This window comes from Dryobates pubescens, chromosome Z (genome assembly GCF_014839835.1).
Source record: "Dryobates pubescens isolate bDryPub1 chromosome Z, bDryPub1.pri, whole genome shotgun sequence".
Taxonomy (NCBI): domain Eukaryota; kingdom Metazoa; phylum Chordata; class Aves; order Piciformes; family Picidae; genus Dryobates; species Dryobates pubescens.
The window spans coordinates 20,820,340-20,846,146 of NC_071657.1; the positions used below are offsets into that span (position 1 = coordinate 20,820,340).

Genomic DNA, 25,807 nt, shown 5'->3' on the forward strand with positions numbered 1-25,807 from the left:
TTCTTGACATCTACAGTTAAATTCTCCCCAGAGCACCTGAATGAAACTGATATCCATCAGCCTTACTGCCTAGATAAGCATGTTTTCAATACAAATAGCACAACTGATATGCAACAGAAAAGACCTGAAGAGTGCCATCTGCAGTCTTAATGTTTAATTTACACTTGATTTATATTTTGGCACAGGGACTAGAATCCTGTCCCTACCCAAAACACTCTATCCAGAGCATTTATTAACATAAGTTTTCAGTGCCCTGTTCCAGAAATTTCTACAGTGGACTAAGAACAAGATGAGAGAAGGAATGAAGAAGTGTCACACAGACTCATCCTCTTCTGGAACAAGAGCACTTCTATTGCTATCTATCCATAAAAATTCGTATGGAAGAAAGTTTTCTATTTCTGCCCTGTAAGATACCAGGGAAGAGAAAACATGAAGGAAATAACTAGGCATTCTATATATCACAGACTACTACCATAACACAAAGAAACCTGGAAGAACAAAAAGAAAACTCTCAATATATTACTTTATGTTAACATAATTTTCAAAATTTTGTTAAACATAACAAAACATTATAAACATAAACATATAAAGCACAGTTGAATACCTTGTACATCTCTGCTTCAATTTGTTGATGAACACCTACGTAACTCTTCTTCACTTGCTGCTTGTCTTTAATCATCATTGTAAGTCTATGCAAAGGCCCAGAATTAAGATCCTCTGCATGCGTCTTCATTATTTTGCTTAGCTGTTCTGTTTGTTGTACCACAAGCAACCAAGACTATTAAAGAAAAAAAAAAAAGGAATGGAAAAACATTTACTAATTTTGGGTTACCAAAAACAAATGATAAACAAGAACTGTGAAAAACAGATGCATGACTGCTCAAAAAAATTCAGTAATAAAAATTATTTTTAAATTACCCAAATGCACTAGAGATCATGTGAAATAAAGTTCTTCCTGCTACAGCAAAATCATAGAACACTCTAAGCTGGAAGAGACTTTAGAAATCATTTAATGCAACCTCCATGTCATGGGCAGGGATGTTTGTCATTTAGACCAGGTTACTCAAGGCCCCATCCAACCTGGCCTTAAACATCTCCATGAAGGGGGCATCCACAGCATCCCTGGCAATCCATGCCAGAGTCTTGCCACCCTCATAGTGAAGAACTTCTTTCTAAGATCCAATATAAACCTATTATCTTTCAATTTAAATTCACTTCCCCTTGTCTTATTGGTGGACACTCTTGTAAAAAGTCTCTCTGCAGCCACCTTGTAGGTTCCCTTCAGGTATTGGAAGGCAGTTATAAGGTCCCCCCAGAGTCTTCTCTTTTCCAGGCTGCAAAATCGCAGTTCCCTTAGCCTATCCTCACAGCATAGGTGTTCCAGCCACTGGATCATCTTTGTGGCACTCCTCTGGACTTGTTCCAACAGATCTAAGTCCCTTTTACAGTGGGGCCACCAGAACTGGACACAGTATTCAAGGTTGAGTCTCACAAGAGCAGAGTAAAGGGTGAGAATCACCTCTCTTTATCTGCTGGCCACACTCCTCCTGATGCATCCCAGGATATGGTTGGCCATCTGGGCTGCAAACACACACTGCCAGATCATCTCATCTATGAACACCCCCAATCCTTCTCTTCAGGGCTACTCTCAACCCACTCTACACCCAGTTTATATTTGTGCCTGAGATTGGCCCAACCCAGCTACAGAACCTCACAGCTTGTTGAACCCCATGCAGTTTGCACTGGCCCATTTCTCAAGTCTGTCAAGGTCCCTTTGAATAGCATCCCTTCCCTCAAGTGAATCCATGACACCACACAGCTTGGTGTCATCAGTAATCCTGCTGAAGGTGCCTGTGACCGTTTGAGGCTGTGCCTTTAAGGACAAACAGTGCTGGGACACTCTGGCTGAATGTTTTCAGTACTAAAACAAAAACATTCTGATATTCTAAACGAATTTCATTGGTGGATAGACAAAATGCAACTTTAAATTGTTGAACAGTTGGAATTTTTTTTTTCTCTCAGTTCAGTTTTGGTTTGGGAGTTGGGGGAGTTTGGGTGTCAGCCTGTTCTCCCTGCCTGCTTCTTCACGAACTAGCTGGAGTTGGCCTTCAGATAAGCAAAAACTAATCCTGCATGGGCTTTTGAAGCTTACTAACAACTCTTTTCCTTAATAACTTGCCTTTCTTTCTCTTTAACCCCTTTTTGGGGAAAAAAGGGAGGTAGCGGGGGGAGAGAGGGGGTTACAGGGAGGGGATCCCTCCTCTGGGAAGGATTTTTGTTGTGTTACTTCTCTTTGCTGTATATTTCTGTGTATATATTGTAAATACCTGTATATATTGTGATATATATAACCTGCTTTCCATATATGATTGTAAATATATAGCTTTGCTCCTCCGACTGGGTTAGCTGTGGTTTTTTTTTTTTACTCTGTGGAGGAGGGAGAGCTAGGCCCTCTCTCAACCCTCCACAGTGCCCTTGATGCCACTGTCTATGTTGCTAATAAAGATGACGAACAGCACTGGACCCAGAACTGAACCCAGAACCCCTGAGGAACTCCACTAGTCATTGGTCTCCACATGGACATTGAGCCATTAACTGCAACTCTGAGTGTGATGTTCTAGCCAGTTCCTTATGCACTGAGTGGTCTATCCATCTTCATCTTAGAGACAAGGATGTCATGTCAAATGCCTTGCACAAATCCAGGTAAATGTCATCAGTTACTTTTCCTATGTCAACCAGTGCTGTAGCTCTATCATAGAAGGCCACCAAATTAGTCATGCACAGTTTGCCCTTAGTGAAGCCACGCTGGCTGTCACTAATCACCTCATTAATTTTTTTTACCTGGCACAAAGATGAAGTGGACTGGTCTGTAGTTCCCTGGGTTTTCTTCGCTTCCTATTTTAAAAATGGGGGTTGTTTCCCCGTTTCCAGTCTGTGGGAACCTCACCAGATTGCCATGACTTCTGAGATATGATCGCTAGTGGCATAGCAACTTCAGCTACCAGTTCTTTCAGAACCAGGATGTGTCTCACCAGGTCCCAAGGACTTGTGCACCTCCAGGTTCTCTAGGTGTTCCTGAACCCAGTCTGTTCGTCCTCTGGGTGGTTCTTCATTTTCCCAGACCCAGCAAGCCCTGCTCTGTGACTTGGGTAGAGTGGCTCAAGTGGTTACCAGTGAAGACTGAAGCAAAAAAGTCCTGAATCCTCCAGAGAGGCCCCACACTCTCTCTTGCTTTTCTTTTCTCTCACACATATCTATAGAATCCATTTCTGTTATTTTTAATGTCCCTAGCCAGATCTGACTCCTTCAGGGCCCAAGCTTTTCTAAACTGGCATCACAGATTGAGCTGAACCTGCTGCTGTTATTCATACTATACTGCAGTCACGCTAGCTGGAGCAAAGTATTGCAGGGCTTGAAGTTCAGGTTGTAACATGGGAGGCTTCCTGTTCCAGTTGCTGCTTCTAGGTTCCAGTAATTATGCATTTTGTAGCATGTTTATCTGATTTTTGATCAGTAAACTCTATTCATCCCTCACTTCTTTTCTGTCTCAAACCCAAGTTTGTGTGTGTTACTTGGCCCTCACTTCTGTGTTGGGAAAATACCCAGGTTAACTCGACAGCAGCACTCTGCACCCAGTTAGGAACTGGCTGGAGGGCTGAGCCCAGAGAGTGGTGGTGAATGGTGCCACATCCAGCTGGCAGCCAGTCACTAGTGGTGTGCCCCAGGGATCAGTGATGGGCTCCATCCTGTTCAATATATTTATTTATTATCTGGACAAGGGGATTGAGTCCATCTGACACCAAGCTGGGGGCAGGTGTCAATCTTAGAGGATAGGAGAGCTCTGCAGAGAGACCTTGATAGGCTGGACAGATGGGCAGAGTCCAATGCAACGAGATTTAATACATCTAAGTGCCAGGTTCTACATTGGCCACAAAAACCCCATGCAGTGCTATAGGCTGGGGTCAGAGTGGCTGGAGAGTGGCCAGGCAGACAGGGACCTGGGGGCACTGGTGGATAGTAGGCTGAACAAGAGCCAGCAGTGTGCCCAGGTGGCCAAGAAGGCCAATGGCATCCTGGCCTGCATCAAGAACAGTGTGGCCAGCAGGAGCAGGCAAATCATTGTGCTCCTGTACTCAGCACTGGTTAGGCCACACTTTGAGTACTGTGTTGAGTTCTGGGCCCCTCAGTTTAGGAAAGATGTTGACTTGCTGGAACATGTCCACAGAAGGACGACAAAGCTGGTGAGGGGTTTGGAGCACAAGCCCTATGAGGAGAGACTGAGGGTGGTGGGATTGCTTAGCCTGGAGAAGAGGAGGCTCAGGGGAGACCTTATTGCTCTCTACAGATACCTGAAGGGAGGTTATAGCCAGGTGGGGGTTGGTCTCTTCTCTCAGACAACCAGCACCAGAACAAGAGCGCACAGTCTCAAGCTGTGCCAGAAAGAGTGATTTGCCATTGGAATGCGCTGCCCAGGGAGGTGGTGGGGTCACCATTACTGAAGGTGTTTAAGAGAGGACTTGATGAGGCACTTGGTGCTGAGATTTAGTTGATTAGATGGTGTTGGGTGATGGGTTGGACTTGATGATCTCAAAGATCTCAAAGGTCTTTTCCAACCTGGTTAGTTATATTGTATTCTAAAGCACAGGTTAAGAGACACAAGCAGTTACTTGTCTGTAATAGTAATCCAACATCTTTCTGTACCCTGACTTTACTAACTTCCTTGGCAATTCTGTCAGCCATTTTCAGGACTCCTTAAATATTCTGCTTGTGACTTTGAATTTTGATTAAGAACAACAGAGAGACTTTTGCATATATGAACATAAAATTAAAATTCAGTTCAAAGAAAGATCCCTGTCACACTTCATTGATGGGAACAGTACTGAATTCCTTAGAGGTAACTCACTAACACTGCATGCTATGCTCTATCAAAAGTCTCAGAATGCCACACAATTATCAGCTTTTGAAGGTAGCTAGCATACTAGTTTTGCTAGTATTGATCTTACTATTTCTAAAGAAAATTCATTTGTTTGGTAGCTTTGAGATGTCCTTATATCTGAGATGTAAACAAATATACATAGTATTTCCACCTCTACATGACAGTACTGTTACACAAACTGAATTCAAGAGAAGTAAACAAGACAGTTAATTGCTGTATACATTATATCATCTTTAACATTTCCTTTAGCTTGTAAACAATCCACAGACAAAGAGTTATCTCACACAGATAAAAATGGGGGGGTGTCCAGTTCTGGGCCCCTCAGTTTAGGAAAGATGTTGAGTTGCTAGAGGGGTTTGGAGCACAAGCCATATGAAGAGAGGCTGAGGGAGCTGGGGTTGCTTAGCCTCGAGGAGGCTCAGGGGAGACCTTATTGCTGTCTACAGCTACCTGAAGGGAGGTTGTAGCCAGGTAGGCATTGGTCTCTTCTCCCAGGCAACCAGCACCAGAACAAGAGGACACAGTCGCAAGCCGCACCAGGGGAGGTTTAAGCTGGATGTTAGGAAGAAGTTCTTCACAGAAAGAGTGATTTGCCATTGGAATGGGCTGCCCAGGGAGGTAGTGAAGTCACCATCACTGGAGGTGTTTAGGAAGAGACTTGATGGGGTGCTTGGTGCCATGGTTTAGTTGATTAGATAGTGTTGGATGATAGGTTGGACGTGATGACCTCAAAGGTCCCTTCCAACCTGGTTAATTCTATTCTCTTCTAAATGTAGTGTTGTAAAAGGTCACTGTCTAAACCTTCACCAGCTACAGCTGAAAACTTTTTCACTTCTCCATTACAAAGCATTTTCCAGATGAGATTAGAAGACACATTTCAAAGCTGCACAGGATAAAAACATTATTAAACATCTGTCTGAGTGGTCTGGGTCTTCTGGTTATAGAAAAGTTTGTAAGAATGATCTCCTATGTGTAAATGTAATTTGAATTCTCAATTTTCTTTACAGCTGATTTATTATTGATAAGACAAGTACTGTTTCAATCAACCCAGAAAATCACAGTAAAAGCATTTCTCAGAGTTAAGTACTGTGAAGAGATACTCAGCTTATAATTCACCAAAAGAACCTGAGTCAGAAACATAGTGCAACCTTCCCTTCACATTAAAAATGAACAACAAGAATTGCATATTTTCCTTTTCTTTACAACACTCTTTCCATACTGAGAAAACATTGGTTAAACAAGATTTCTGTGTATTATATGATCGCATTTTATTAGCCTTTCCTATTATAATAACATCAAAAGCTATACTTGAGAAGCAGTTTCAAAATTTGAGATATGGGACAGAAAAACAACTGGGTAGGGACAGAAAAGACAAAACATTTCCTTTCACAGAAAACAACTACAATCCATCAAAAGCAATAAGTAATGGTATGTTTGGTTTAACAGTATTTTTACATATACACAAAAGAGCAGTTGGAAAGCACTTAAAAATACTGCTTTTCTAGCATTAGTGGTTGCTGGTGCTATGCCTTCCAGCAAGTTTGCTGCCTCCACATGAAAAATATACAGGATAGAATGAATAATTTGGTGGTTTGGAAAGTCTTTCTGTACACATAATAAATAAAATAATAATAATAAATTTAAAAAACAAACAAAACACCAACAAACAAACAAACACCACACACCAAAAAAACACCCACCAAATATAAAAGATTAGACAGCTTGTTTTGATGCCACATAATACTAAAAAAATGAATACAGAGATAATTTAAATCTTAGGAGATGTAATACATTAGATTTATGTACCATAGTATTTGGGCCATACTTTGATTCTGTGCGATGTCAGGAAGAGAGAAAAAGTATCATGAACTAGTACAGGAAATTAGAATGAAATGAGTAAAGAAATCAGTAATTCAGATACTTTAACTGCCAAAACCAGTAAAACAGTACTAAACTTTAAAATCAAGTGTGACAGTAAAATTTCTAAGCAAGCCCATACAAAAAAAAAAAAAAAAAATCTCTCAGTAGCACATGAATGTTCTGGCTGTTATAAAAAAATGTGTATGTCAGGGATAGGGCACCTCCTTAAGAAAAAATATAAAGAAAAAAATAATTCTGAATTAACAACTTGAATGCCTATGTTTACAAAAGATTTCAAAATGTGTCACCTGTGCCTCTTCAACCCAAAAGACCGTATCTAAAACCAGATTTTCAGGTATTTAACATTTATTTGCTCAGACAAGTTCCCATTTCATGGAAATTAATCACAAACCATCTGAGACTTAAGTAAGCTACTTAAGGGTTGCCGATGCCTTAAAACACCAAGTAATCCAATGACAATGACTGTTTATTGTTCTAGCCCTAATTCGAGGTTTCATCACCAAACAGAACCACAAGATAGTTCAGCTAGCACATAAGGGAAATTCTAGTGATACAGTCATAGCAAGATTAGTCATATGACCAGTAATTCTACACAAAATTTTGGGATCCAGCAGTAGAAAGTGTGAAGAAAATAATTCATTTTTTGGCAGTCTTAGGTTAATGACAATGCTCTGATGTTTATTCACTAAAACCATCACAACTTAAATAGAAAAATCCGTGACAGGCTGTAAGAGATGTAACTTGAGTGAAAAGCATTTCAAATATACCACCAAAAAAAAGGTAGTTTGCCAGTTTACAAGACAAGAATTATTAGGGAGGGAGGTAAGCAACAACATAATTTGTTATAAATAAACACTGTGATGCCCTATTTCTGGGCAACTGAAGCAAGCTAGCTATTGCAGTACAGTTTTCAAGTCACACACACCTCCATATACAGAAGTCACATTTCCAATATTATGTCACAGTTAGTATTCAAGCCCACAAGCCCACAACAGAAAAACTGCTTTATCTGAAATTTAACATGACTTGAAAAGGGTGTTATCCTGCAGAGAGGAGATCAGGATACATGCCACACTGAAGGGACTGTGCTACCACTGATACAGCAGAAGGGCCAAGAACTGAATAAACCATTAGAACAGTTTTCTCTAGTCAGGAAGGAATCTAAGTCAGGAGTGAAACCTTAAAACAGGACAAATAGGGAAGTTTCCTTCATTGGTACCTTTACTGGACTTGCTCTAAATCTGAAAATTGGTAATTTTGGGGAAAAATAGCCTTAACTTTATAAAAGTTAACAGTTATTTTAAATTGCTTACAAAGTAACTTCACAATTATGATGAATATCCTGAATTAATGTTCTGGTTTTAGAAACCACACTGCAGTATCTATAACAGCTGGAATGCTAGGTTTTGCCTCACTTTCCTGGCATTTTTTTACTTTTGTCCCTAATTACACATAAACATAAACAAGAGTTCCTATTTAACTGTCTTAAAAGAAAAGCTTACTACAACATACTCCATTTTCAAAACCCTAAACAAATTAGCAGGCGCAACCTAGGAACCTAAAATACTGAATTTCAGAATTTAAGATTGATTCTAGTTGATTTTCAAAGCAATACTGGAGCTCAACTTCTGCATATTCCACTGGAGAACTAAAAGGAGTTCATTTTAAATACTTCAGTAAGCTGAACAAACAGAAAACAAACTGAAACTATAACAAACAAAAATACCACTATTGTTTCAAAGGATATTTCAAATTCAAAGTACTTCAATCTTACCTTGGACACATTGCTGATGTAATCCAACTGACAAGTGCTCTCTTTATCTACTTGATTACAAAGATTCTGTAAAGTGGAGGCATACTCCTTATCACTTTTTACTCGCATTACCATAAATTTCTTCACTGTTTCCAGCAGTCGTAGTTCCCAGTCTTGCAGTTTTAATAAAGCATCATGAGAATATTTCAGGTCACCTCCAAACCCCATTTTTTAAACGCACTATAACACACACAGGGGAAAATACAGGTTCTTCACCGCATCTGAAAGCAAAACAAGATTCATGAGACATGTATGAAAAGTAAAATGTCTAGTGTGTCAAAGAACATTTAAACATCTTAACATTTAAAATCTGAAATAACCATAAACTGCCTCAAAAGAAACCGCAAGTCAGAGCACTTTTTTAAACACCCATTTACAACCACAAGAGATCTCAAGCCCAGAATTATCCTTCAGTTTCCATCAGCAGCATGTACCTCCCTGAGTTGAAGTAGACTTAAAAGGCAACATAAAAAAAGCATCCAAGAGATACTGAAGACCAATCTACAAACATAGCCAAGTAAGTACAGCTGACAGTATCTCCAGACAGGAAGTGGCAACTATACTGCTCCACTCTTGGTGACCTGAAACCTTTGTTTCTGGAGTTTACTGTCCCATGAGCACAGAAAAATCCAAATAAAACATCAGCTCTCAGGCACAGCAACTGTGGGAAATTGGTAACTAGTTAGAAACCAGTTCGTTCCTAAACACTGTGCTAGAGTGCCATTAAACTTGCAGATTCAACTTCCCAAAAATCAGAAAACACCTCAAACCACATTCCTGATGCAATCTTCCATTGCTCCCCCAGGACTCATATTAGGGCAGTCATACAATTTTCCCCTTAGGATGCCCAGTCTTGCTGTGCCAAAAGGGCACGATTTGATAAAGAGGTAAGAAATGCTGTGCTAGAAAATCCTGTAACAAAACTGCAGATCAAAATTACTTGTTTAAGCTAGCTCTAAAACACCTGCATCTGATTCATACCATATAGTCACATCATGAAAGACATGAATAGAATAGAATAGAATAGAATAGAATAGAATAGAATAGAATAGAATAGAATAGAATAGAATAGAATAGAATAGACCAGACCAGACCAGACCAGGTTGGAAGAGACCTTCGAGATCATCATGTCCAACCTATCATCCAACACCACCCAATCAACTAAACCATGGAACCAAGCATCCTGCCAAGCCTCGCCCTGAACACCCCCAGCGACGGCGACCCCACCACCTCCTCAGGCAGCCCATCCACACACATGAGCAATTTCCACAGACTTGTAGCCTTTCGTCTGCATGATGACAAGACCTGACCACTCTTTTCTGCACATACACCAAAAGAACCTGTTCTTACACTAATCAGCTTCAAACTAGGTAAATAAATTTACATAAACTGCAAATACAAGACTGAACTGCAGTGTATACACAGTGTCTACTGCTTATTCACTAATTCTTCCACTGCAGCCAAGTCTTAGCTGTTTTGAACACAGAAGTACCAATTTCTTCATAGGCTTTAAACTGCCAAATTAGCAGACAGTTTTACAAATATTAACAGATTTATCTTCCTAAACAGCCCACAGTGCAAAGCTGGCCTAATATTGTTATTTTACACTGAGATCTGAGACAAACTAATGTCAACATAGTACTGGCTAATACAGATACTAGGCTTAAATACAGACTTTTCAGAGTGCCTAGCATTTTTAGCATATCAAGTTTCCAGTTATCATACAAGATTTCAGATTTTACAAATCAGAACCCAGAAGGAACTCCAGAGTAGCCTTATTCCCACAACCATTTCTCTCTCACAGGCTGTACCAATGTGCCAGAAGATGAGCCGCCGGGGCAGACAGCCAGACTGGAGGGGCAATGAACTTCTAAAAGAGCTAAGGGAAAAAAAGAAGGTGTACCATCTTTGGAAGAAAGGGGAGGAAACCCATGGAATGTTTAAGGATGTTGCTAGATCATGTAGGAAGAAAATTAGTGTGGCAAAAGCACATTTGGAGCTTAGACTGGCCTCTGCTGTGAAGGACAACAAAAAGTCCTTCAATAAATATATTCATAGCAAGAGGAAGGGCAAGGACAACCTCCACTCCTTGGTCGACATGGAGGGAAACGTTGTAACAAAGGATGAGGAAAAGGCAGAGTTACTTAACACCTTCTTTGCCTCAATTTTTTCTAGTAGGACAGAATGACTTCCAGACAGCTGTCCTGCAGAGCTGGCAGAAGAAGCCAGGGAGCAACACAGTTTCCTTCTGTTCCAGGATGGAGTAGTTAGAGATCTCCTTAGCCGCTTGCACCCCCACAAGTCCATGGGACCAGATGGGATCCATCCTAGGGTAACAGACTGGACAGATGGGCAGTATCCAACAGCATGAGATTTAACACATCCAAGTGCTGGGTTCTGCACATTGGCCACAACAACCCCATGCAGTGCTACAGGCTGGGGTTAGAGTGGCTGGAGAGTGGCCAGGTAGAGAGGGACCTGGGAGTACTGGTCGATGGTAGGCTGAACATGAGCCTGCAGTGTGCCCAGGCTGCCAAGAGGGCCAATGGCATCCTGGCCTGCATCAGGAACAGTGTGGCCAGCAGGAGCAGGGAGGTCATTGTGCCCCTGTACACTGCACTGGTTAGGTCACACCTCAAGTACTGTGTCCAGTTCTGGGCCCCTCAGTTTAGGAAGGATGTTGACTTGCTGGAACGAGTCCAGAGAAGGGCAACAAAGTTGGTGAGAAGAGGCTGAGGGAGCTGGGGTTGCTTAGCCTGGAGAAGAGGAGACTCAGAGGTGACCTTATTGCTCTCTACAACTACCTGAAGGGAGGTTGTATCACAGTATGACTAAGGTTGGAAGAGACCCCAAAGGTCATCGAGTCCAACCTGTCTCCACAGACCTCATGACTAGACCATGGCACCAAGTGCCACGTCCAATCTCCTCTTGAACACCTCCAGGAACGGTGACTCCACCACCTCCCTGGGCAGCCCATTCCAATAACGAACGACTTGCTTGGTGAAGAACTTTCTCCTCACCTTGAGTCTAAACCTCCCCTGGCGCAGCTTGAGACTGTGTACCCTTGTTCTGGTGCTGGTTGCCTGGGAGAAGAGACCAATCTCTGCCTGTCTGGGGTCAGGGAGCAGTGTGATGCCCCGGAAATCCATGAGGAATTAGTTCGGGACCTGCTGAGCCACATGGACACTCACAAGTCCATGGGACCAGATGGGATCCATCCTAGGGTGCTGAGAGAGCTGGAGGTTTAGGCTGGATGCTAGGAAGAAGTTCTATACAGAGAGAGTGATTGCCCATTGGAATGGGCTGCCCATGGAGGTGGTGGAGTCACCATCATTGGAGGTGTTCAGGAGGAGACTTGATGGCGTGCTTGGTGCCATAGTAAGTTGTTTAGGTGGGCTGGATTGGTTGATGGGTTGGACACGATGATCTTGAGGGTCTCTTCCAACCTAGTTTATTCTAATTCTATAATTCTATAATTCTTCCTGCAATTCATTAGTTCTGCCAGTAAGTTACAGAAATAAGCTTTGTCCACTACATGTTTATTCTCAGAACACACATCATGCTATATAATGAAAAAAGAAAATAAGGATAGTGCTGCATTATTGTGCATCTAGACAATAGAATCATCTGAAGGTTGTATGAGTAACCTTTAATCTATTTCATATGCTCGTTAATTTGAAGCTGTGTATTTTAGTCAGAATTCCTGCTGAAGGCTAGGACCTCAGTCATTAAAAGTCACAGTAAATAATCCACACTGGTTGTGTTTATAAAGGAAAGACACTGACATTACTAGTTGTATTAATGATACCATTTTCACAGTTAAAATTTAGAAAACAGCCTTACAAACCACTAGCATTTTAGTAAGACAGCACCTACTTACTAATATAGCTGGAGCTGCATTTGTTGTTTTTTGAAACTGTTTAGATCTAGATCTGCTTTTTTTGTTAAAGAAAAGCAGTACAAACCCTAGGTTTCCCGAAGCAGTTTCGGTACAAGGCTTAAATTAAGAGAGACTATAAAAACCTGTTTCACAGCAGAATGAGTTTTTATGATATAATTTACATTTGATAGTTTTCAACAATGACCTATTTGGGATAAAAATCTTAATTTCTATGCAAATAGTGAATTGTGTATAATCATCAGTGACACGTTTGTGACTAATGCAAGTGCAAACAGTCTGATTCAATCTTCATTTGCCTATATTCAAACATAACCTTTTTTATTGAGCAGGCATCTTGTCAGTCAAGCTGTTCACATGCCTAAAGAAAACCTTTGATAATTATTTCTATGGTTTGGTAACGTACTGGCCTTTAGACCCTTGAACCTGATTAAAACTGTATACTATAGTATGACAGTAGAAAAATCTCTCATCATTAGTTGTCTTACTAGAATTTTTCCAACTGTACTGAAGAACTTGCTTGATATTTAAGGAAGAAAGGGTATTTCCCAAAGCTTTCAGACATTTCTTGAACAAAGATGAAAAAGGGGTAGGCCTATTGCTAAAGAAGCACAGCCCAAACTCTAGGTTTCCTGAAGCACTCTCGGACATAGAGCCTTATAAAAATAAATCATTTAATAGAATGGTATAGTAGCAGGGTTAGCTTGACCTGGGTGCCTCTGCAGAGCGACCCCAAAGGAAGAAATCTCTGCGCATTTAGAATCATAGAATCATAGAATTGATAGGGTTGGAAGGGACCTCAAGGATCATCTAGTTCCAACCCCCCTGCCATGGGCAGGGTCACCTCACACTACATCAGATTGCTCAGAGCTAAATCCAGCCTGGTCTTAAAAAACTTCCAGGGATAAGGCTTCTACCACCTCCCTGGGCAACCTGTTCCAGTGTCTCACCACCCTCAAGGTGAAGAATTTCTTCCTAACATCCAATCTGAATCTACCCATTTCTAGTTTTGCTCCATTCCCTCTAGTCCCATCACTACCCAATAGCCTAAAAATTCCCTCACCAGCTTTCTTGCAGCCCCCTTCAGATACAGGAAGGCCACCATAAGGTCTCCTCAGAGTCCTCTCTTCTCCAGACTGAATAGCCCCAACTCTCTCAATCTGTCTTTATAGGAGAGGTGCTCCAGCCCGCTGCCATCCTTTTGTGGGTTGCTTCTTTTTCATGGTGTTTAGTGCAACAGAAGTCTTTGCAATCAAGTTAGGTATGCTCAGCACATCAAAGACATCTGTTCCAGATTAGCGAAGCAGGACAAAACCAAAATTAGTTCTTCACAGAATGTTAGAGGCTAGAAGGGACCTTGAAAGATCACCCAGCCAACCCCTCTGCCAGAGCAGGATCACCAATGGTTGTTCAGAATATTTTTCACCCCAAGAACTACAGTTATCTAACAGGCTATGATGGCTGTGCTATGCTGGCTGTTGTTTACTAACTTTATAAATACAGTACTTAGCTTCATACAGCTCTATTTTTTCCCCTTTTCCTTACAGACAGAAAATTAATGTTTTTCATCAATGCTTTACCTTAAAAAATGCTTTAAAAGAGTATCACAGTATCACCGAGGTTGGAAGAGACCTCAAAGATCATCGAGCCCAATCTGTCACCACAGACCTCAGGACTAGACCATGGCACCAAGTGCCACAACCAATCTCCTCTTGAACCCCTCCAGGGATGGTGACTCCACCACCTCCCTGGGCAGCCCATTCCAATGATGAACGACTCGCTCAGTGAAGAACTTTCTCCTCACTTCAAGCCTAAACTTCCCCTGGTGCAGCTTGAGACTGTGTCCTCTTGTTCTGGTGCTAGTTGCTAGAGAGAAGAGACCAACCCCTTCCTGGCTACAACCACCTTTCAGGTAGTTGTAGAGGGCAATGAGGTCACCCCTGAGCCTCCTCTTCTCCAGGCTAAACAATCCCAGCTCACTCAGCCTCTCTTCATAGGGCTTGTGCCAAGGCCTCTCACCAGCCTTGTTGCCCTTCTCTGGACACGTTCAAGTGTCTCAATGGCCTTCTTAAACTGAGGGGCTCAGAACTGGACACAGTACTCAAAGTGTGGCCTAACCAATGCAGAGTACAGGGGCACAATGACTTCCCTGCTCCTGCTGGCCGCACTATTCCTAATGCAGGCCAGGATGCCATTGGCCCTCTTGGCCGCCTGGGCACACTGCTGGCTCATGTTTAGGCAGCTGTCAATCAGCACCTCCAGGAGCTGTTCTGTCTGGGAGCTCTCCAGCCACTCTGACCCCAGCCTGTAGCTCTGCATGGGGTTGCCGTGACCAAAGTGCAGCACCCGGCACTTGGACTTGTTAAATGCCATCCCATTGGACTTCACACATCTGTCCAGTCGGTCGAGGTCCCTCTGCAGAGACCTTCTGTCCTCTAACTGACAAACATCTGCTCCCAGCTTGGTGTCATCTGCAAATTTGCTGATGACTGTCTCAACCCCCTCATCCAGATCATCAATGAAGATATTAAAGAGGATGGGGCCCAGCACTGATCCCTAGGGGATGCCACTGGTGACTGGCTGCCAGCTGGATGTGGCACCATTCACCACCACTCTCTGGGCTCGGCCCTCCAGCCAGTTCCTAACCCAGCACAGAGTGTTGCGGACCAAGCCACATGGTGACAGCTTAGCCAGCAGTTTGCTGTGGGGGACGGTGTCAAAGGCCCTACTTAGACACTTAGAGACTATGCATCAAACTCTCATGCAGTCTTGATGAGCCTTTCATATGCTCTTTGGTCCAATGGTGATTCTGACCTGAGATCTTTTGTCACATCCTGCCTCCTTACTGGGTTGCTTCACGTCTCTAGGTAGGCCACTATCTTGCAGGTGCTGTTGACACTTGTACCCTTCCTATCTTTTAGTCTGTGTTGGCTCTGAAGGCCAACTACAAGCAACTTGCTTGTATACACACAAGTTCTGCCTAAGTTCAGCAATCTTGGTCAAAGTTGACAGGCTGTGACTTAAAGCTTCACTAAGTCAGGCTATGTAACTAAAGCTAAGTAAATACCAGACAAAATTGCACATTTTACCACATTATCTAAATATCCTAACATTGGAATGGGCTGCCTGGGGAGGTGGTGGAGTCGCCATCACTGGAGGTTTTTAGGAGAAGACTTGACAGGGTGCTTGGTGCTGTGGGTTAGTTGCTTGGGCGGTGTTGGATTGGTTGATGGGTTGGACGCGATGATCTTGAAGGTCTCTTCCAACCTGGTTTATTCTATGTATTCTATGTATTCTATGTATTAGCTATGAGAAAATAGAGTATCTTTATTTTTTTTTACATTCCAAAGTCAGAAGAGATGGAAACTGAATCTTAGGATGAAGTCTGGCCTTGTGTTATGGGTAAAGCACTAGTTTGCTCACTTTTACTCCGTATTTTACTAAAAGGCAGGAAAGCAAGAGATAGAGGAAACATTTTCTCAGCATGTGGTATTTCAGTCTGCTTCTTCAGACTCACTGTGAAGCCATAAGATTACAAAAATCAACAGAACAGAAAATCCAACAACTTCTAACTCCTGCTAAGCCTCCCTACATAGCAATTAGATGCTTAGGTACACAGACAAAATCTGTACATGTACTGGACTCCAGTAATTGTTTTAAATTATTCCATTCACTGTGACAGAAACAACACAGCAAAAAATTTGTTTTGCACATGCATAAAAATTTGATCCAGTAAGACTGGCAAGTATCAAGCCCCAGAGATGATGACTACCTATCGTGCAAGCCAGCCTTTGTATGATTTCCTCATGACTGGACATTTTGTTAATTTAAGGCATTCTGCAAAACTCAAATGGTCCAGTACTGTGGAAGGAAAGAAGTGGGGACTATGTATACAAGACCTAAGCCACTTTACTTTCAATAAACTAAAAATCAACATTTTTAATTAAACCCACTTTTTTATTTTGTCACACTTTCAAACAACTGAAAACAGTAGAGATCTCATAGTTACATACTTAAAAATCACAACTGAAAGAATTACCAAAGACATAGACAGACATGCTCTGTGCCTCTCTCCTTAAAAATCCCAAGTGCATTTCAAAAGGCCAGTGTTCAAAAACACAGTATCTGACACAAACTGGTATTTTTCCAAGTTTGGTATCTCCCTGATCAGTGTGTACCGATGAGTTTAGAGCTGCCCTACTAGGTGAGACCAAAAGAACAGAATATTTCAGTTGGGAAGAACCTATAATAGTCATTTGGGCCACAATGATCACCACTCCATCTCCAACTATGGCACCAGGAGCTGCTGTTTGTGGACACCGAACAAACTGGGCTGCTATTTATGGTGCAGTCCTCCTCGTGCTTACACTTGTTCACTACCACCACATTATGGAAGAAATACTAACAGTCCCACTTTTGGCATTACCACGCAACATTACAATACTCATTCTGAAATTTGTAACACAAAGACCAATTCCCACTCAGATTTTGCATCCAGACTACTGCCAAAATTGAGTAGTGCAATGAAATCCATTGAAAAGATGAAAATACAGTATGAAAGATATTCTTGTAGTAAAAACCCCCAAACAAGTAAATAAATAAATAAATAAATAAATTTCTCAAAAACAACAGGGGAGAATATTGTACCTTAAAGTAAAAAAAACAGAGATGGCATCACATTTTAAAGTAGCCACACGGAGAATTTATGACAACAAACACATGAATTGCTAAGTTAATGCAGAAAAAAAGCCTCCTGGCAAACAGGACAAATGAGTTTCAGCTAGTTTCTTTTTTCAGTTTGAAATGTGAGATAGATAGACAGGCTGGCAGGCAATTATATTACTATAAAATTCACTGGAAATGCAAACTAGCCAGTCAATATTTGGTAAGCTTTAACAGTTAAAATATGTCTCAGAGCCAATTCCAAGAAAGTAAGATTTACTTTCCTTTTAGAATCACTCTCAAAACAACAATTTGCTCTTTGACAGGAAGCAAACATTCAATGTATTTAAAAACAAATTGTGGCTGAGCAACCAGATCTTGAACAGCTGTAAATTTAAAAACAAGTTACTGGAGACAGTTTATTTGTGTCAACCTCCACAGCAGTGTAGATTCCAAATAAAACCAGTGTTAAACGTTGTCAGCATGACAGTGAGAAACTTCACACAATTCCTTAACACTAACATTCTCCTCAGTAAATATTCCAACACTAGTAGCCCTCCTGAATTCCAGCAAGAGCTCTGAAGAAAGCAGTTTTCATAGCTAATCTGCATTTGCAGTTTGTTTCTGACACATGAAAGTGGCTGTACTGCATCAGATCAAAGGTCATATATGTCTGACAATGACCAAATCAAATTAGTAGGGAAGAACAGAGCACATACACAGCAATACTTTCCCAGGATGCTCTCTTACCACTTTAACAACTGGTATCTTCTGTGACATATGGCCATGAAATATATAATGGATCCACAGACATCACTTGGAACTTGTCATTTTGTAATACCAATGACAAGGTAGAAAACCACAAACCAGAGGTACACTTGGGCCCCAGTTAAATTTAGAACAGGAAAGCACAGCACATCTGGACCTCCTGTGGAGGAGGAATATGGAAGGAATATGGAATGGACACCCTGTGCAAAGAGAGCATCACACTCACTCTTGATCTGTTGCTGAGACTCTTTCTCCTAAATCTGCATGGGAGCCAAATCACTCAGGATGTCTTATATTTTGATGACTGTTTCTAGGAACTTTAAGAATACTGCAAAATCAGTAAAGGAAAAGGACTTGGATTCAGGAGATAAATTCTCAAAATTAAGCCCACTGTATTGATTTTAAAGCAATTTTATAACAGCTGATCTTAAGACAGTCCATCTCCATTTCTGAATGTGGGTCTTATAGTAGTTATATTCCATTAAAACTACTAAGTAAATCACTCTTATCCCTCTATCCACACTTGAAATAGAAATCAGACTGTTAAACAATTGACATTTCTCTTAGTGCAAGATCTACAATTGGAACAGACAAGACCACAAAACATAAAGTACCTGCTTTTCTTACCATTTTTTTAATATTAAACACAGATTTAGAATATTACATGTATTTGATGCAAAATGTATGGAACATGAACTAGCCTAATTAATGATTCCATACAGCTCGTGCCATCAACAAACATCCAAAACAGTAACCAAAAAGCTAGCCTGATCATGGCAAAACTGGTTTGAAATATTAATCCACTCATGGCAAAATAGGCAGCTTATTTTCAAGAAGGCTCTTCTGAAAGCAATCACTCACATACCTTAAAAAGTTTTCCTCACGAAATGATTCTTAGCACACTTCTCTTTATGTCAGCAATTACTTCTTGTTCTCACTTTCTGAAATATACTCTGCAAAACAAAAACAGATCCAATTTTTTTTTTAATTATTTTTTCAGCATTTTAAAATACACTGCAAAATTTAAACTTAGGTAAATTGCTTTGCATTTTTAGATTATCACCAGAAGACAAGTATTTTAATAAAGAAGACAAGAGTTCAAGAAAACCAAAAGAGCAGACCAATAAAGACAAAGAAATTTCTCGTATGGCTCTAATTACTACAAGTAAGAAGTCAAAAAGTTAAGAGAACTGCAGCACTAAAATTTAAAGGCACAACTCAAAACTGCAATCTAGGTGAACCAAACCATAGCAGAAGACTGGATCTTTGAGTTTTTATATTAAGAAAAGAGAACATAAAGTATAAAAAATAGTAAGAAACAGTTTTACATATAGCTTGTGAATACAAGGATTACTGTATAATCACATATGGACTAATGTTACGTGTTCACTCATAATCTCATACCAGAATGTCTCATGTAAGCTTACATCTTTAGATGAGACATTGAATATTATTTTAACAACATCCTGGTAAGAAAAGATACATTAAGCAAAACTCAAAGTCAGACACAGTGTCTAATGGTAAGGAAAACAGAACTGCCTTCAAGATCTCCAATATTTAAAATAATGCACTGATCATGGACACATTTATAAAAATCTTACAAAGGGACAGGTTTTGTTCATATTCAAGCAGGCATTACTTAGTATTCCTGACAGGTTATTTAGTGACATTCTAAAAACAAAGTGCTGTCCATGTAAATACAAAACTTCCATTCTCCATGACCAAAAATAGAAGATACTAAGTGATGCTTACATTCAGTCATCGCAAATAAACAGCAGCTATGCAAGCAGACGTGAAAGGAGAAAAAAATGCACCAGGCTACAAGCATCACCAAATTCACCGCATTATTAATAACAGAAACAAAACCACTTGTTGCAAAGCCCAAGATAGTCTTCAGCAGAAAAAAATTAGAATCAAGTCCAAAACATTGTAATAAATTTGGCTACAATCCTCACCAGAGCAGAGCAGAGGGGGAGAATCACCTCCCTCGACCTGCTGACTATGTTTCTCTTGATGCAGCCCAGGATGGGAATGGCTTTCTATGTTTATTTTCATCTGTACATATGTCATTAGAAGTTAAAATTGGCAAAAAAAGTCTAATACTGGTCTAACTGGTACACTGGACTATACTAGCTAATACATATAATAATAATACAAGCTTGTCAGAGAACTATAGAGACATCTGTAAGAAAGACATGTTAAAAATTCTGGGTTTTTTTAAGTTCAAACATAATAGAATCTGCTAACTACAGACGGCTTGCTACCTCAGTGCAATAAACCACTAGATAATGAAGACAGAAAAGAAAGCACTACAGGATGACAAGGACAGAGCATAATACCTAGATGATGTGCTGTTTTCTGGAATTACTGCTGAGGCAGTCAAAGCCAATCCGACACACAGACCTTTTTACACTGGGGATATATAAGACATTCTTTCAAAATGAAGCGTCATAGAACATTTTAAAATATCAAATTAACAGTAAAAATTCACCAGAGCAGACACTACTCAGAAGAATTGTTAAAAGCATCAAATATGAAATTGCCAAACTATTAATTCTGCAGAAACTTTGGCTTAAGGTGACTTAAGTAAAGAGAAATGGAAGTGCAAAATACCACATTTTTCTCAGAACTTGACAAGGCAGTCAGGGGAAGTATAACAAAGCCAGTCTAACTTCCATACCATGCAAGGTGAGTGAAACCATTCTTAAGAATTTTTAGACTGGAATTACAGGGAAGCTAAAGGAGTTGGAAGGGATAGGAAAAAAAGACTTCTAAAAAGTTTCTGTTGCTGTCTCTCACAGCAAGCAATTACAGAAGCTAAGACCCCACAGGGTATGATTTAAGAGACAAATAATTTGTGCCAGGACTAACCTTTTTTTTCATAACAGTTACCTGCACATCTATCATTTCACATATTATCTGTGCTTAAGTTTGCAAATTAAATTGTTATGAGTAATCAAAACTGACACATTATTTAAAAACTTGCAGAAGAATCCCAGAATACGGAGCAACAAGCATATAAAACAGTAGATGACATTGCACGTCAGTAAATGCAATGTAACACACTAGGAGAGATAATGCCAGGTTATTTAATGACAGAAAAAGGTGTAGGCTCTAAACATGCATTTTCAAAAATACCAGTTCAGTGCTTTGAAGTGGTCAGGTTAGGAACCATCCAGAACACTAAAAGTTATTTTTCAGTGAAGAAAAGAAGGAATGCAACACATCCCTACACTGCTGATACATTCACAGCGTATATACCTTCAAATTATTCTATGTCATGAAGAATGTAAAGCGCCAAACATTACAGGTAATGTTGATCAGAGAATAGACTAGGAATAGGAATAGAATAGAACAGAATAGAATATAATAGAATTAACCAGGTTGGAAAGAGACCTTTGAGGTCATCAAGTCCAACCCATCACCCAACACCATCTAACCAACTAAACCATGGCACCAAGTGCCTCATCCAGTCTCTTCCCAAACACCTCCAGTGACGGTGTCTCCACCACCTCCCTGGGCAGCCCATTCCAATGGACAATCACTTTCTGTGAAGAACTTCTTCCTAACACTGAGCTTAAACCTCCCCTGACACAGCTTGAGATTGTGTCCTCTTGGTCTGGTGCTGGCTGCCTAGGAGAAGAGACCAACCCCCACCTGGCTATAACCCCCCTTCAGGTAGTTGTAGACAGCAGTAAGGTCTCCTCTGAGCCTCTTCTCCAGGCTAAGCAACCCCAGCTCCCTCAGCCTCTCCTCATAGGGCTTGTGCTCCAAACCCCTCCCCAGCTTTGTTGCCCTTCTCTGGACATGTTCCACCAACTCAACATCTTTCCTAAACTGAAGGGTCCAGAACTGGACACAGTACTCAAGGTATGGCCTAACCAGTGCTGAGTACAGGGGCACAATGCCTTTCTTGATCCTGCTGGCCACATGATTCCTGATACAGGCCAGGATGCCATTGGCCTTCTTGGCCACCTGGGCACACTGCTGGCTCATGTTCAGCCTACCATCAACCAAGGTCCCTTTCTGCCTGGCTGCTCTCCAGCCACTCTGACCCCAGCCTGTAGCATCTCATGGGCACAAAGGCAGTATGAAAGTACGAAAAAATCCTGAACTAGTGGGACTTCACTTGATCATGTACTAACATCCTCAGACAGCACACACTGCCTTACCACTGCAGTTGTATGAAGACCCCAGTTTTCTTTAGCGGCTCTTGTAGATGTTATCTTATCACAAATACATGCAAAGAATAGGATTTACACCTGTCAGTAGTAAAAAATAAACCTCAAAAACAAACAAAACAAAACCCACAGATAAAAACCCAGAAACAACTCACACCCTCTGCCGAGAATTAGAAGACAGATTTCCCTTTTTGGACATGCAAAGTTTTAATTTACCTGCTAGAATTCTTTTCACATGTGAAAATGGTACTAGCAGACATGATGGAAGGAAGTCACTAACAGTAATGTAGGTATAAGTCTTATAATATAAAGACACAATCTAATTATTTCTCCTTCCACCACAGAACCATATATACTCACCAATGGCTTACTTTTGTCATGATTCGGTCTCCTCAGGCTATGTGATTCAATATTCCCCTGCCCTTAACACAGGGTAAGAGTTTCTCAGTGATCAAATCTTATCTTCCCTACCCCATGACTGAGAAATAGAGAGAAGAGACTAGTCACTTCTTTGCAATCTGAATATTCTAGGTTTTGACTAAGCAATTCTAATTCTTTCCACTTGCTAAACCACAATCTCCCATCTCTCCTTGAGTACAGAATCTAAAACACTTCTGGGCACTGTAGGAACCAGCTCAGAGAAAACCAGATTATTTCAAATTACTTTTCAGCTTCTGCCCAAGTTCTTTAACTTTTTCCCGACAGCACAATACTGTGTCCTTCTTAGTTTCTGATCCAAAAAGTCAAGGTCCTTTTCCACAGAACTGCACCCTATTCTGTTCCTTTATCTATCACGCACCTATGCAGTCCAACCAACACACGAGTATAGCGCCTTCATGCTCAGTGACAACATGCTTTGTTACAGATGATTTCTCCCCATTTGCCAAGATTATTCTAAATAGTAATCTCATTCCCCACCATAACTCCATTTGTTCTCAGCTCCCCATGGCTTGAAAGCTTCTTCAGCATGTCCTTTATTTTATCATCTCAGGCCTACTGTATGCAATGGGAAGTGCTGCTATTTGGTAGTGAACCATATAGTAAATGTTGTTCAGGAGCAGACCACCCATCTTGTTGCCATCCTGTAGAAGTTCCTACATCACAGACAACTAAATTGTAAGGCAGACACTAGAGACTGAATCTCAACTGCCAGATAATTACAAAAACATTAGAAAGAGCAGGGTTAGACTGGCTGCTACGAGTTACACTCCACCACAATGCCTCAGACCTCAGAGCTGTTCTCTTATTGAACCTGAAAAAGCCAAAATAACAAATACACCACTTGCTTTCAAAGGGTAAACACACCTAGGTTTTGCTACCTTTCACATGCTTACACATAAAGAATGCTTTCCCTCCTTTATTTTTATCGTTAAATTAGGTTCCAGGCTGGAAGCAAAGAAAAGCAGGGCCTCAAGACACATATCTGACCAACAAGTTTTCAATGAACTCTCAGTTCTGCAGCATTGCAACATTTATCTCCACATTAGGTATTAGCAGAAAAATGAAGTGAGCAGGATGAGGATTATAGAAGTTCTACCAGCTAAAGCACAGGATTGTTCTAGAATTACAAAGAAACATACAATGCTAAAATAATTGAAAGCTGGCCACAAATAAAAAAAGGATAAATACACAAATTACTGACTCAGGCTCATTTAAAGTATGTATTATATGGTGTATTAAAGAAACTTCTAAACAAAAACAGCAACAAAAGACAACTGAACTGTTGCATTTTCAAGACATTTCTTGCGAATGTGAAAACAACTGCTAGGAAAATTGGCAGCAAGAGTCAACACTGAAATTAAATGGTAGTCATAGTAACCTCACTAATGAGTTATTCTATGCACACAGCTAACTTATTTATTTCCTGATTTCTTTCATGCAATTACATGCCAAACTCTCCAGTTCAAACATAGGAAGCAGTCTTCCTTATTAAAAAAAAAAAAAGCCTCTGAATAGAACATTTCATACTTTGACATTCATATTCCTTAAGACAAACACATGGCAACTCAGAATGAACACAAGCCCCCAAGAATCCCAGCGCAAACCCTCAACCCCAAGGCTACCAATTCATCAGTAAAGACCAAAAAAGGAAATATATTAACACAGTACTGAAGGTCTCTCACCTTCACAAAATACCATGTAAGACTCCTCTTTGGAAAGATTTCAGGTCCCAAAACTTTTCTACATACCTCCACTGCATGCTTGAATTTAGCAATCCAGAATATTGCTAGGAGCTTCTTCTTGAACTGCTGTTATTACCTCTCAGGATTTAAGAGGCATAGAAAAACTGAAATGTTCACACAGGATGTGAGATACTTTTCAAAGTCCAGAGGTGGTTTAAGCTCTTCCTACAGCCTAATATCAGCCAGAATTTCTTTCTGCAACCAAAACAATTAGAATAAAAACCTGACATTAAATCAGTAATATATGAAAATTCTAGTCTTCTCAGGAGGAGCACAATCTAGCTTTGAGTATTTATCCCTCTTCAGAAAGAAATTCAAAGAGCAATGAGTGTGTTCTTTCCTCTTTCATTAAACTAATCACATTCTTCTGGTTCATTAAACTCTCCACTTAGTTAACTCACTATTCATCAGTCTTCTTGAGGTCATTTAATTCATTGGCACCACTATATCGCATTTAGGGTTGTTTGATTTCACACGATTCTGTAGAGAAAACCAGCCCATAAGTTACAGAAGTCCATGAGGAAGAGTCCTGATCATTCCCAACAGCTGATATTCCAGACTCTTACAATGTAGGTAATGTATGTAACACATTGCATGGTTCAGTGAAAGGTGTTACATCAAGTCTTTGGTTTTGCTCCTGAGATGAAAGACTTTTTCCCCCCACACAATCCATATCCTAAAAGATATTCACGCTTCTTAAACACTTGGAAGTGTGTAACAAATTTTCATACATACATTTTACAAATATATACTGGAACTAAATTTTCAATATACATGGATCTGCCCCATCTTTTTTGATGCAGTCAGTTTTGTTTGGGCCTTCCCAGTTATATAGCACAATCCTTCTGAAAGGTATTCTCATTTGAAAATGTATAAGTGGATCAAGTTCTAATTAACAGATGTTATACATTAAGGGATGTTAAAAGTTGAGAACACTTAATTTCTCTGGAAAAATGGTACTAGAGTGAACTTCAGCAAGATACATACACTTGGACTCTTCACATGGAAATTTATTTGCATGCTTAAAATTCAAAATAGCTGATCTTTATTGCAACAGATGTCATTTTTTAAAATTCCCATTCCTTCATTCTGCATATCAAAAGCACTCTTTTCAGAAATCATTCTAAGCAGCTAACTTTCCAAGTATGAAGCCAATGGTCTTCAAGACACAGTACAATTCATGGATAGTCTTCAGGGGAAAAAAAAATAGAGAGGATAACAATGCTTCTGTTGTAGACAAGGGCTATTTAGTTACCTCAGATTTCTTCCCTTACACAGCTTAAGGTAAATTAACTGACTGCATCTTTGACCCTGAAATCCCAGTTTAATCTGAGAAAAAGTCTGCAGGGGGGCATAAGCCATTCTGCTGTAATAGCCAAACGTGAACAACCATCTGCTTAACCACTGCTTTGGAAAGGGCAACTCCCATCCACTTGAAAGCAGACTAACCACATCCACACTGCAAACCCCTCCATCTCTACCAAG

General features: G+C 40.4%; 1 protein-coding gene across 2 annotated transcripts in view; it reads right to left on the bottom strand.

The window, feature by feature from the left end:
• The window catches only part of FER (FER tyrosine kinase), a 137,446-nt gene extending 128,595 nt beyond the window's left edge, over positions 1-8,851 (bottom strand). For both annotated transcript variants that reach the window (XM_054178126.1, XM_054178127.1), the window contains exons 1-2: positions 8,592-8,851; positions 605-778 (exon numbers count right to left, since the gene is read on the bottom strand). In XM_054178126.1, the coding sequence (XP_054034101.1) occupies positions 605-778; positions 8,592-8,798 (381 nt within the window). In that variant the 5' untranslated portion in view covers positions 8,799-8,851. The remainder of the gene's footprint in view (positions 1-604; positions 779-8,591) is intronic.
• Positions 8,852-25,807: the final 16,956 nt, after the last annotated feature.